The 12,579-nt window shown below is 39.3% G+C and overlaps 1 protein-coding gene across 1 annotated transcript; it reads right to left on the bottom strand.

Annotated features, from left to right (window-relative positions):
• Positions 1-614: 614 nt before the first annotated feature.
• Positions 615-1,571, bottom strand: LOC130458984 (olfactory receptor 2AT4-like). Its single transcript, XM_056826136.1, has one exon. The coding sequence runs from the start codon at positions 1,569-1,571 to the stop codon at positions 615-617; it is 957 nt and encodes a 318-aa protein (XP_056682114.1).
• Between the last annotated feature and the right edge of the window lie 11,008 nt (positions 1,572-12,579).

The raw sequence follows: 12,579 nt of genomic DNA, 5'->3' as shown, positions 1-12,579 counted from the left end.
CCTTATACTAGTTGACTTGCAGGTGCCTTGGGGGAGAAAATGCTGGACTTGGGATCAGAAATGATCCCCAATCCTGGTTCTGCTCCTTACAACTTGTGCTATCTTGAAACTTGTCATTTCCCTTATCCAGGAATATGTAAAATAAAGGGCTATGTAAGAACTAGGTTTTAAAGTCTCTTTTAGCTGAGTCCAAGAAATGTAAAGACCTAATAGTGGAATGAGTCCTCCATCTTTTAAACTAAGTGGTGATATCTAGGGGGAGACCTGACAATTGCTTGTCCTACAGATCTTTTCCATTTTCTATTATGATAGCTCTGGAGGTAGATATGGGTAGAGGGCAAGATATGAGTGGAGTGCAAGCATGTTGTGGAATTGGAGTGAGGAAGACAAGTTCAAATCTAGCTTTAGGCACTTACTAGCCATGTGACCCTGGGCAAGTCACTTAACCTCCATGCTTCAGTTTCTTCCTCAGTAAAATGAAGATAATAATAGTACCTTCCTTGGAGGGCTATTTTGAGGAACAAATGAGACAATTGTAAAGTGCTTATCGTGATGCTTGACACATATAGGCACTATATAAATGTTAGCTATTATTATCATCACCCTCAAGGGCATCAAGGGTAACCTCTGCTCCAAAGGCTCATGAATTTGGTGATGGCTGCTTTGACATCCTTGTTCCTCAGGGTATAGATGAGGGGGTTCACTATAGGTGTGAAAATGGAATGCACCACATTCCCCATTATGTGGAAGTCTACAGGAAGGTTTGCTCTGTAGACCACATATGACACAATAATAGATGTGTAGTAGGTACCAACAACAAGGAGATGAGATGTGCATGTGGAGAAGGCCTTTGCCCGACCTTCCTTTGAGCTGATCTTCAGGATGGAGATAAGGATTCGAGCATAGGATAGGACCACCAGTAGCAGGGGTGTGAAGGAGACAGCCATGGCACAGCAGAAACCCAGGAATGTCTGGAAAGTGGGGTCTGAGCAAGAGGCCTGAACCACTGCCAGATGGTCACAGAAACAGTGCAAGACCTGGACTAGCGTACCAAAGGCCATCTGGGATGATTGGACCACAGCTGGGATGGGCAGCAGGAGGGCAGCTAACCAGGCACTTGCTGCCAGCCCAGCATTGACCTGTGGGGTCATGCGGACTGTATAGTGCAATGGGTGACAGATAGCTTCATAGCGGTCATAGGCCATGACCACCAGCATAAAGGCCTCAGAGCAAGAAAAGCTATGGAAGAAGTACATTTGTAGGAAGCAAGCTGGAAAGGAGAGGATTCGGTCACCTAACAAATAGAGGGAGAGCATCTTGGGGATGGTGGTTGTAGTAAAGAGGATATCCAAGACTGAGAGGTTGGTCAGGAAGAAGTACATGGGCTTGTGAAGGTTGGAGTCACTCATCACAGCCACTAGGATCAGGAAGTTACCAGCGATGACAATGAGATAGAGGATAAGGAAGATGAAAAAGATAGGGAGGAAGAGAGACTTTGAGAGGGAGGGGATGCCCATCAGATAAAAGGAGATGGGGGAACCATCTGAGTTGTTACAGGTCCATGCATCCATGATGAAACAGAGCTTGGCCTTATGGGAATTAATGATGAGAACATCTGGAAATGGGAATCATCAAAAAAAATGTTAGTCCTTACAGAGATGCCTATTGACTTAATTTTTCTGGGGACAAATCTCTATTTTCCATCATCCATAATGCAGACACCACCAATTAGAAGGGGACATGGTACATTCCCAAAAGAGCATTTTCTCAGTCTAATGAGACCAGAGTTCAAATCCAAGTTCTATGATTTACCATTTTGTAACTGCTGCTTTGCCTGGTTTCTATTCCAAAGAACAAGATGCCTCTCCTAGCATAAACTCATCACTACTAATCTCACAACCATATGCTGCTTACTCAAGTCTTGTTTGACACTATCTCCCTCAGACTCCTCTGTTTGAATGGCTGAAGGATAGAGTAGCAAACCCCTTCCAAATACTTCCATCTGCTTCTCTGCCTGGTTTCAACTCTATAGAATATGATGCTTTCCTGGTGTCTCTCTGCCCTAAGCCCCACTTTATTTTCTTGCCTCCTTTTGTGTCTTGTTTTCTCTCATTAGATCATAATTGAGTGCAGGGACTATATTTTATTCGTTGTAACCTTAAAACTTAGCACAATACAGGACACATAGTAGGCATTTGAATATTTATTGGGGTGGATTAGACTTACCAGATCTGTGATCCCAGGGAAATCATCACCTACAGAAGATAGTAGGCTTTATTGAAATGAATGCTAGATTGGAAGTCAAAGAATTTGGGTGTGAGTCTTGTTCTTGTCACTTTTTACCTGTTCTGTTTTGGTCAAGTCACAGCCCCTCTGGACCTTAGTTTCCTCATGTATACAATGGGGGTAGGACTAGATAATATCCCAGCTCTAAACATTTATGATCTATGACCTCTTTCTGTCTCCATTTTCACACTGGGGAAAATGGAGAAAATACCTGCCCTTCTTTTATTATTTTATTAATATATAATAATTATATAATATTATTAATATTATTATTATTAGGAATATATGTTGTAAAAGTATTTTGTTGTAAAATATTATAATAAAATAATTATATAATATTAATACTATTATTATGAGGAATATATGTTGTAAAAGTGCTAGTGTAGCCTCAGTTATAAAAGGCTGGTATGGAATTAAGCTCCTTCATTAGTCATCCATTGAAATCATTGGACTGGGGACAAGGGGAGTGGGGTGGCAATTGACACTGCTTAAAACCCTGCAGGTATTATGTATTGATTGAATCTCACTAATTATTTTTATTTTAAAAAACTCTTACTTTCCACCTTAGAATCAATATGGTGTATGTGTTTCAAGGCAAAAGAGTGGTAAGGGATAGGCAGGCAATAAGGGTTAAGTGACTTGTTCAGGATCACACAGCTAGGAAGTATCTGAGGCAAGATTTGAATCCAGATTTGAACATCTCTAGACCTGTCTCTCAATTTGCTGAGCAACCTTGCTGCCCCAATCCCACTAATTATTGTAGGCTGTTTGACCAAGTTAAGACTCTTCCTTTGAGCTGTCTTTTGACAGGTGACATGAACCATGAGTTAAAAAGAACTCAGTTCAAATTCAGCATGGGAACAAGTCACTTCACTTCTGTCTGCCTCGGTTTCCTCATCTGTAAAATGGGGATTGTAACAGCACTTACCTCTCAGGGCTGTTGTGAAGATCAAATGAAATAGCATTTGTAAAACAGTACAGAGCCTGGCACATAGTAGGCACTTAATAAATATTTGTTCCTCCCTCTCTATTATAAACTTTTATGGTCTTATACTATTGTTTCTGTCTCAACCCTAGGAGTCTTTTCCTTTGGTACTGTGGATCACATTGACATGAATATGGCACTTTGGGCATTTATAGGGCTTTCTTGGACACTTGGCATCAATCTTGTCTTTGGCTGTTTAGACTTACTGTTTGTTTCTGGTCTAAGGCTCCCTTAAGACTCCATTCACAGTCTTTCTCTCCTTCTGGACCATTGTAATCACCACTCCCTTATATATATACATATATATATATAAAATATATATATATATACATATTGTTTTCCCCATTAGGATATAAATCCCTCGAGGGCACAGACTGTATTTGCATTTATATTTGTACTCTTCCTCATCTCTATTCCCCCTCAATACACACTTATCACATTTCTTGATGCATAGTAAACATAAAAAGCTTTTTCATTTATTTTTAGAAATTAATTCCAGGAGTTCCTAATAGTTTTAAGACTTCTAAAGTCCAGCTGGGATGTGATCTGTCCACAGATTAAAGTATTATTTCATATTACTCCTCTTCCTATAGTCTATATCTCCATGAAACAGTCCTCCTAGCCGTTCCCCTTACCAGACATTCCATCTCTTACCTCTGTACTTTTGCCCTGTTGGTCCTCTCTGCCTGGAATACACTCTCTCCTGGCCTCATTACCTCTTAGAATTCCTTTGTTGTTTAGTCATGTTCAACTCTTTGCAATTCTCTTTGGGGTTTTCTTGGCAAAAAAATACTAGAGTAGTTCACCATTTCATTCTCTAGCTCATTTTACAGATGAGGAAACTGAGGCAAACAAGGTTAAGACACTTATCCAGATTCACCCAGCTAGTGTCTGAGGCTGGATTTGAACTATGCACTGTGCTATGTCATGGATAGAGAGAGCCAGCTTCAGAGCCAGGGAGACCTGGGTTTAAATTCCATCATTTTAATTTCATTTTAGCCTCAGATACTTACAAGTTGTGTGAACCTGGGCAACTCACTTAAACATTGTTTGCCTCAATTTCTTCATCTATAAAATGGGGATAATTATAGCATCGAAGTCCAAGGTTGTCATGAGGATCAAATGAGATATTTGTAAAAGGTGCTTAGCATGACACTAATATAGTAGTCACAATATCAATGAGTTTCCCTTTTCTTCCCTATCTCTGACCCATATTGTCTATATGACCCTGGGCAAGTCAGCTCTCAGGGAATCTGTGAAACTTTTTTTAAACCCTTACCTTCTGTCTTAGGAGAGGAGTGTGTAGTGATTCCAAGGCAGGCTAGGCAATTGGGGTTAAATGACTTGCCCAAAGTCACACAGCTAGGAAGTATCTAAGATCAAATTTGAACCCAGGACTTTCCATTTAGCTCTCATTCCACTGAGCCGCATACCTGTCCCTCTCCATGCCAATCTTTATGACTTTTTGCCAGAGACATGAAAAGCTCTCACATACTTATCTGCACATTCCCAATCCCAGTGAAATCACAGAACCAGTCATGAATAGTGACTGAACACTCCCCTGAATATAATGTAAATTCCTTGATTTTCATTTTTTCATTTATCCCTAGAACCTAGCACAATGTCTAGTATGAAGTAAACACTCAAATGAATGAAACATCAATTACTATGTGCCTTGGAAAGGGTCAATATAAATAAGTGAGTGGTGGCCAAGGAAAAGAATTCTATTCTTAGCAATAGGATAGTTGATTGACATGTTTTTGTTTTTGTTTTTGTTTTTTGCTTTTCCCAAAAGCAATGGTATCAGTGATTTGAGTGCTATCTCTAAGGTAAAAGACAGAAAGTAGGATTAGGAGGAAGAAGCATTGGACAAGATAGATGGCAAGATGACTAGACTGAAGCCCGGGCAGGTCTGAGAGCTTAATAAATATTTCTTAAATTGGAGAAAATATTTAATGCCATTTTACGATGAGGAAATCATGAATCAGAGATACAAATACAAGTAGTCCCAGTCCTAAGAGTTGGGTCTCTGAGACACATTAGCTATGTGACCCTGGGCTTTGTGCAACTCTTTTTTAAAAAGTCCTTATCCTTTGTCTTAGAATAGTGTATTGATTCCAAGACAGAAGAGCAGTAAAGGCTAGTATTTGGGGTTAAATTGGGAGCTGTGACTTCAACTAAGGTCTTTTAATTCCAAATTTATTGCCCTTTCCCACCACATCATACTTCTAGAATGCACACAGTTTTGACATTCTCTTAGCAGACTGCTATATTCTAAACCAATGGTATGGTACCATGTATGCTGCTAAGGAGAATGGTAAATTGGGAAATGAACCAGTACTTAATATGCTGGGTCATTGCCAAATCACTTAAGTCTTGAACCTCCTTTGAAAAATAAAGAGGCTAAACTGGTTGTTTTCTATCATTGCCTTCCAGCTCTAAGTTTTGTTCTTTCTGTCATTTGTGCTTCTTTTGTGCTTAATTTCATTGTGAATTGAGGCTTAGAGTATCTTTTTACTTTGTATAAAGAAAAGATTCCTAAGCAAAAGAATGACATAGTAAAGAATATAGAAGGTGTGATTAATTGCCAAAAAAGAACTTCAAGGTTCCATGGTTTCATGAATCTGGGTACTCTCTTTATTAATGCAATTCACAACTCTCTCAGCATCTTAGTAAATGGTCTTCCTGAGTTATTGTGGTCAATAACCACACTATCCAGTGGTCAAACTTCTGAGACACAGAATAACACAAGATCTCTGAATTGAAAGGAGCTCTAAGAGGACATCTAGGTCAACCGACATCTGAACAAGAATTCTTTCCACAGCAATCCACAACAAATGATCACCCAACTTTTGCTTGAAGATGTATGAAGCACCCATTACTTCTTGGAGGCAGCCTGTTCCACTAGAGGACAACTCTAATTATTTTGATATTTTCCTTAAATTGTGATTAAATATTCCTTTCTACCAGCTTTCCTACATCATTTTGAGTTCTGCACTCAGGGGTAAAATAAATACTTGAAGATATTTCTCATGTTCCCCCCCAAGTTTTCTCTTCTCTGGGTTAAATATCCCCAGTTCTTTCAACTGATCAGTGAATTCCATGGTATAGAGGCTACTCACCAACCTTGTCTCCTTTCTCCAGATGATTTCTGGCTTGTCAATATCTTTGTTATTGTGTTGCCCTAGAACCGAACCAATGTTCTACATGTGGTCTGACCAAGGCTGAGGACTCCAGGACTACTCTGGTCCTGAGTGCTGTGCTTCTCTCTCAGTGAAAGCTAAGATTGCATTGGCTTTTTTTGGTTTCTATATTGCTCTGTTAATGTACAGGGTTGGAATTTCACCTTTTAGAGTTCAGCAATAGAGAATCAGAGAAAGCTCTAACCTTGGCTCCCTTCTCTTTCTAACTTTGCCTCTTGGCACACCCCTGGAAAGTCCTGAAACATTAGGAATCTGAGATCCTCTGTTTTAAGCCCTTGCTTACCTGCCCATATTTGGAAACCCTGAATCCAGTGCCTCCCTTGCCAACCACAGGGTTAGGGGACAGCAACTCTGACCCACCCCTGATTCCTTTAAATCCAGGACTATACTCTTTCCTCCTCCTCACCCCCTCCACCTCTTTTCTTCCCTAGAGGAACTGATACCTCCCCTAGGCTATTGGAGATCAGCATTAGCACCTCTGCCCCTGAGGTTCCTTTTCTCTCTTGCCCAGGGGATGCTGCCTGCTAGACAGACAATAACAACTGTCTGGCACCAGAGAAGAGAGCCTCTGGGGTTTGCTTATTTGAGATTAACCAGGATGTAAGGGCATTGTGTTCTGGCTCCAGCCCCCATAGCAATAACAATAACTTTTTGTATAGTACTTTCTGGTTATTAAACATTTTCATATATCCATGACTTTGTGGTGGAGGGGAAGCAACCATATATCTGGAGTCATATAAGTTGGGATCAAGTCTCCTTGCTGTTACTTTCTGTTTGACTTTAGCAAGTTGCTTGTTCTCTCTGAAAGAAGCCTCAGCTTCTTTCTCTATATAATGAGGTATTTAGGGTGAGGTTTCTTAACCTAGGGTCTGTGAACTTTTAAAAACAGTTTATGCATTTAAAAACTTGATTCTGAGAAAAGGGACATAAGCATTTGAGGGAATATAGGAAAGGTTTCATGTAGAAGATGGTATTTGAGCTGTACCTTAGAGGAAGATAGGGACTCTTTGAGGTGGAATTATTGAAGGAGTGCATTCCAGTCATGTGAGACTACAGGTGACAGCTTCCATCCTTTTTATATTGATTTTATTTCATCTACCCATTCAATTTGTGAATGAGAGTGGGACCTCATAATGTCATTTCTCAGACAAGCACATGGGTTCACTTGCCTGTGTGCTAAACTTCATCCTGGGTCATTGACCTCAAATGACTCAATTATCCCACATGCAAATACATCTGATCCCTAATTACATATATGGACCAATGACACATCATAGAACGATGTTTTACACATTGCTTTGACCATAGTAAATAAATGCTTGTCAACTGATTATTTATGAAAGTACCTCACTATGCAAGGACTGAAGAAGACATGTTAGATCAGGGTAGAACATACAAAACTCATATCTCTAGGTATGCTTTAATTGCAGGCATAACCAATGGCTAGTCTGGAGGACAGAATTTCTGGTTCATCTTGGAAGACTTCAGTAGAAACAATTCTAAAATAAGAGGGATTAGTTTATGCGAGGCAGCTTAGTCAGTATTTGATTGTGAATCTGAGGATGTGGTTTCAAGTCATGGCTCTGATGCTTGCTACTTATGTGACCTTGAGCAAATTACTTAATTTATCTTGGCTTTAATTTCCTCATTCAGAAAATGAAGGGATTGGACTAGATGACCTCTAAGGTCCCTTCGAGCTCCAGAACCAAAGATCTATAAACAATAATAAACAAACCAGGAACTAAGATAAATCAGCACCATGGTTAGCAACCTGTTTCTTATACCTGGAGCAGCGCCATGGGCAGTAATATATCTGCAAGAGTCAGCACCTTGTTTCCAAATTATGAATTATTACCTTGTTATGGGCTTGTAGCACAGTATATTTGTGGTCAATTTGAAGTGAGAAGACTTTTGCCCCAGTTTTTCTGCTTAAAAGTGGTATGATCTTGAAAATGTCACTTAACTTGAAAATGTAACTTAATCTTGAGACCCAATTGTTTATGTGTGGTACGGGGATAATTATCCCCATGACTTGTCTAGCTTATTGATTAACAATGTTAGCAAAACTAAGAGCACCCACAGTGACTAGGATGCCATATGATAATTGTTTAAAGGAACTGAGAATGTTGAGTCTGGAGAAGAAGTTCAGGGAGACTTAATTACTGGCAAGTATTTGAAGAGATAGCATAGGGAAGAAAGTGTAGATTTGTTCTGTTTGGTCCTAGAGACAGTTAACAAAGAACTCTGTGTGTGTGTGTGTGTGTGTGTGAGAGAGAGAGAGAGAGAGAGAGAGAGAGAGAGAGAGAGAGAGAGAGAGAGAGAGAGAGAGAGAGAGAAAGTTTTTAGAAACATATTTCAGTTCAATGTAAGGAAAATTTCCCTAACAATTAGTTCCCCCAAAATGAAATGGGCTGTTTGAGGGAATAGTGAGTTCTTCCTTCATCACTGGAGATGTTTAAGCACATCAAATTGAAGCTATGTTAGCTAAAATCTCTACTTCAGGTTGGACATATATTAGATGACCAATGAGGTCCCTCCTCAGCACTGAGATTCTGATTCTCACAGTGTGGTTATAATATTAGAAGGAGATAACTGATGTGAAAGTGCTTTCTAAGTTATAGAGTCCTTTAAAATCTGCATAAAGCTACATTATCTATAAAGTACTTTGTAAATGAAAGAGTTACTTTAAATAACAAAATACTTTGAAACCAGTAGAGGAGTTGTAACCCAAAAAATATTTCATAAACTATTAAGCCCTTTTAAAATTTCAAAGTGCCTCAAATCTGTGAGAAATTATTATTTTGCCATTTGTTGGTAATAATGATAATAATAAAATAATAATAATTCAATACAACTCCACAAGCTTTTATTAAGTGCCTGCTATATTCCAGTAGATCTTGGGAATATAATTTCTGCCCCAAAGAAGCTTACATATTACTGATGAGAGGGGCAGGCTGAAACTGTGAAGAAATGATCCTCCCCTAGATGGAGCCTCTCTCATTCATTCATTAATTCATTTATTTGGTAAACATTTGTTAAATAACTACTATATGCTGGGGACTGGGGGAATATGCAAAATTTAGTTAAGATATGGTCTCTTCTTTCACAGTGCTTACAGCCTGGTAAAGAGAAAAGATATTAAGATAGATGAGCATTGATATAATATTATATTATAAGTGCATTAAACCTGATGGATAGGACCTTCTCCCAGAGTACTATAGTGGTAGCAATGGATATATTGTAAATCTGGTCTCTGTAGCTAGATGAGTGAATAGATTCCTCTGTCTGCTACCTCATTTTTCTTATTTATAAAATGAATGATTTGGAGTAGGAGAGGCTTTTGGGATAAGGTCCCAAGTAAGCATCAATCCAGACAACAAAACCTAGAAAAGGATCCATGTGAGTGAGAAAGGTAGCTGAAAATTCTTATCTGGAATTGACCTAAAGAAAATTTCCCTTCAGAATTCCTCCTAAATATACCTTGGGATTGATTCAAGGAATTTCCTAACTTTTGTGCAAAAGAGAGGGAAGTAGCCAAAGGCATAGCCCCAGATCAGTAAACAATTGATGATTTCTTACTGGGTGTAATGTGAGGACATCAGGATAAGCCCTTTAGATTGCATGACCTTGGAAAAGTCCCTTTCCCTCATTTTCCCTCTCTACCTACTAAGTTTCCTTGACTATAAAATGGGAATCATAACTCTCTATTTGCTTGACAGGTTTGGAATAAAGATAGAATAAGCCAATACATGTAAAATGCTTTGGAATTGTAAAGTCCTATAGAAATACTTTTGTGTTATTAGAGATGGAGATAGAAACTATACCTGTGATTTCATTGATATAGGGAACTTCCAGATGAAGAAACTCCTATCAATGTAGGTTGACACCTTCTCTTCAACACTGAATCTTAAGAGTTGCCTAACACCAAGAAGTTAAATTCTTTGTTCAAGGATACACAGGCAGTGTCAAAGGCAGAATTTGAACTCTGGTATTCCTGTATCTGAGGCCAGCTCTCTATCAATTGTGACAAGGAAATCACTTTAAAAGATCGATATATATTAATTTAAGGTCACCAAGGAATTTAGCTATGTAATTCCTTAATGAAAACTCAGGTCAGCAGTCAACCTTTTATGGAGTTTAATTACAAACAGGAGGAAGAAAGGTATTAGAGAGAGAGAGAGAGAGAGAGAGAGAGAGAGAGAGAGAGAGAGAGAAGGGAATAGGGCTTAAATACCCCCTCTGTTTAGGCTGGGCCAAAAGGCCCAAGCCCTTAGATAGCTGAGGCAAAGAAAAGAGATCAGTCCCTATCACTCATGTGACCAAAATGGAGAAACAGTCTCAGGGGCCTCCACCTCCAGCTTCCTTCAGAGCAAGCTTCTCAGAGCACAACCTCTCAGAGCAAAACCTCTCTAACCACCTCAGTCCTCAGACCCCTCTATCTTTAAGGAAAACCCTCTCAGTTCCCTCCCCTCAGTTCTCACATTTACCAATCACTGTCCATGTCTTCCCTGTGCCAATGGTGGCTCTAGCTTAACCCAGGACCACCCAGAGGTCTGTGGCTTTGCACATGTCTGTTGAAGGTCATATTCTCAAATAATTAAATCTTGATCCTTTTGCTGCAGCCCTTCCTAAATCCTGTTACCCTGAGCAGGGTGGAGATTGGAAGTTCTAAGACCTGGTTCTGTCATTCCAAGTATCTCTATTGTATCAATTCTAAAATCAATCATGACTCAAAGAGCTTCCTGTTCTATGCTTAAGCATAGGTCAAAGCCCTTTCCATTGTTCAGCAAAAGGTTTCTGTCCTAAAGTAATCTTAAGTAGGGAGGAGAAAGACCCTCCCATGCCAAGGGGGTTAACATTCCAATAGACTATCAGTAGGAAATTTTTCAAGTATGAAAATTCCCAATGGTGAAATTTCCAACATTTATAAGTCTAAGAAATTTTAAGGTTTACACAATAAGGCCATGGCTGTTTCTTAGTACTGTTGTTATTGTCATGATGGCTGATATTATTGGCATAGTAAAAAGGAGAAAATCAGAAGGCAGTTAGACATTGTTGAGAAATTTTTATTTTAAATAACTTTTGCAGCCAAGAGGATGGGGAAAACTCTGATTTTATGGGTTTTGATAGTTAATATTGGAAACCTGGGAAATGTGAAACTGACCAAAATTTCAATGCATCATCTCCATGATAAACTCAAAGTGATTTGTGCCTGCTCATTGTTGATAGGGTTTTCTTGGAAGAAGGTGAGGCAGAGACAAGTTATAATAAGGTCAAGGAGAAGAGAATGGATAATTGAAATTTATCATTAATTCTGACTCAGTTTTAGCAAAATGCATCAGTTGATGACTGGTGTGTCTCATGGTCCTAGAAAAAGCATCAGTGTGATTATTATCATCTTTACTCCGAATCCTCTGTCATGGTACAGAAGTGACCTTGGATGCTGGATGACTACGCCAATGGAGGGCAAGCTCAGGCAGCTACTACCTTCCACTATGTTCTTACTACAAAGGCTTGAGTTTGAGTTTCAGCCCCAATATTTAAGAGCTAGGTGACCTTAAACAAGTCATCTCCTTTCTCTGGGCCTCAGTTTCTTCCCCAGGAAAATGGATATCATAATTCTTGCATTAGCTACCTCCCTGAATTGTCTCAGGCAGGACTTTGTCAAACTGAAAATCTCCTAGAAATGCCTATCATTGTTACTTCCTGGGGAGAGAGTTAAGACAGCACAAGAACAGATGAGCATTTGCAGGCTTGTTCTGCCTATTAATCATCTATTCCATCCCTTCTATCAGCAGAGCTTTGGGAAGTTTACAAAGTTCTTCCCTGGTGACAAATCTCATTAAAAATGAAAGTTCTACAATAATCTTGTGAGACAAGGAAGGTAAGTAGTCTAACTCCCCCAGCCCATACTTTGCAGATGAGGAAACTGAGGCCCAGGGAGTGGTGGGCCTTGCTCAAAGTCATGTAGCTGGTAAGTTTGGGGACAAGAAGCATCCCCACTTCAAGTTCAGAATCTTTATCATTGTGTCCTCAGACATTTTAAAAATCATGACCTTCTAAAATCTGTTTGGAGTTGGTTCATCAGGGATTTTGATCCTTGTT

This window comes from Monodelphis domestica, chromosome 4, assembly GCF_027887165.1.
Source record: "Monodelphis domestica isolate mMonDom1 chromosome 4, mMonDom1.pri, whole genome shotgun sequence".
Lineage (NCBI taxonomy): Eukaryota > Metazoa > Chordata > Mammalia > Didelphimorphia > Didelphidae > Monodelphis > Monodelphis domestica.
Note: the sequence above shows the minus strand (reverse complement) of the source record. Positions and strands in the feature narration are given on the sequence as shown.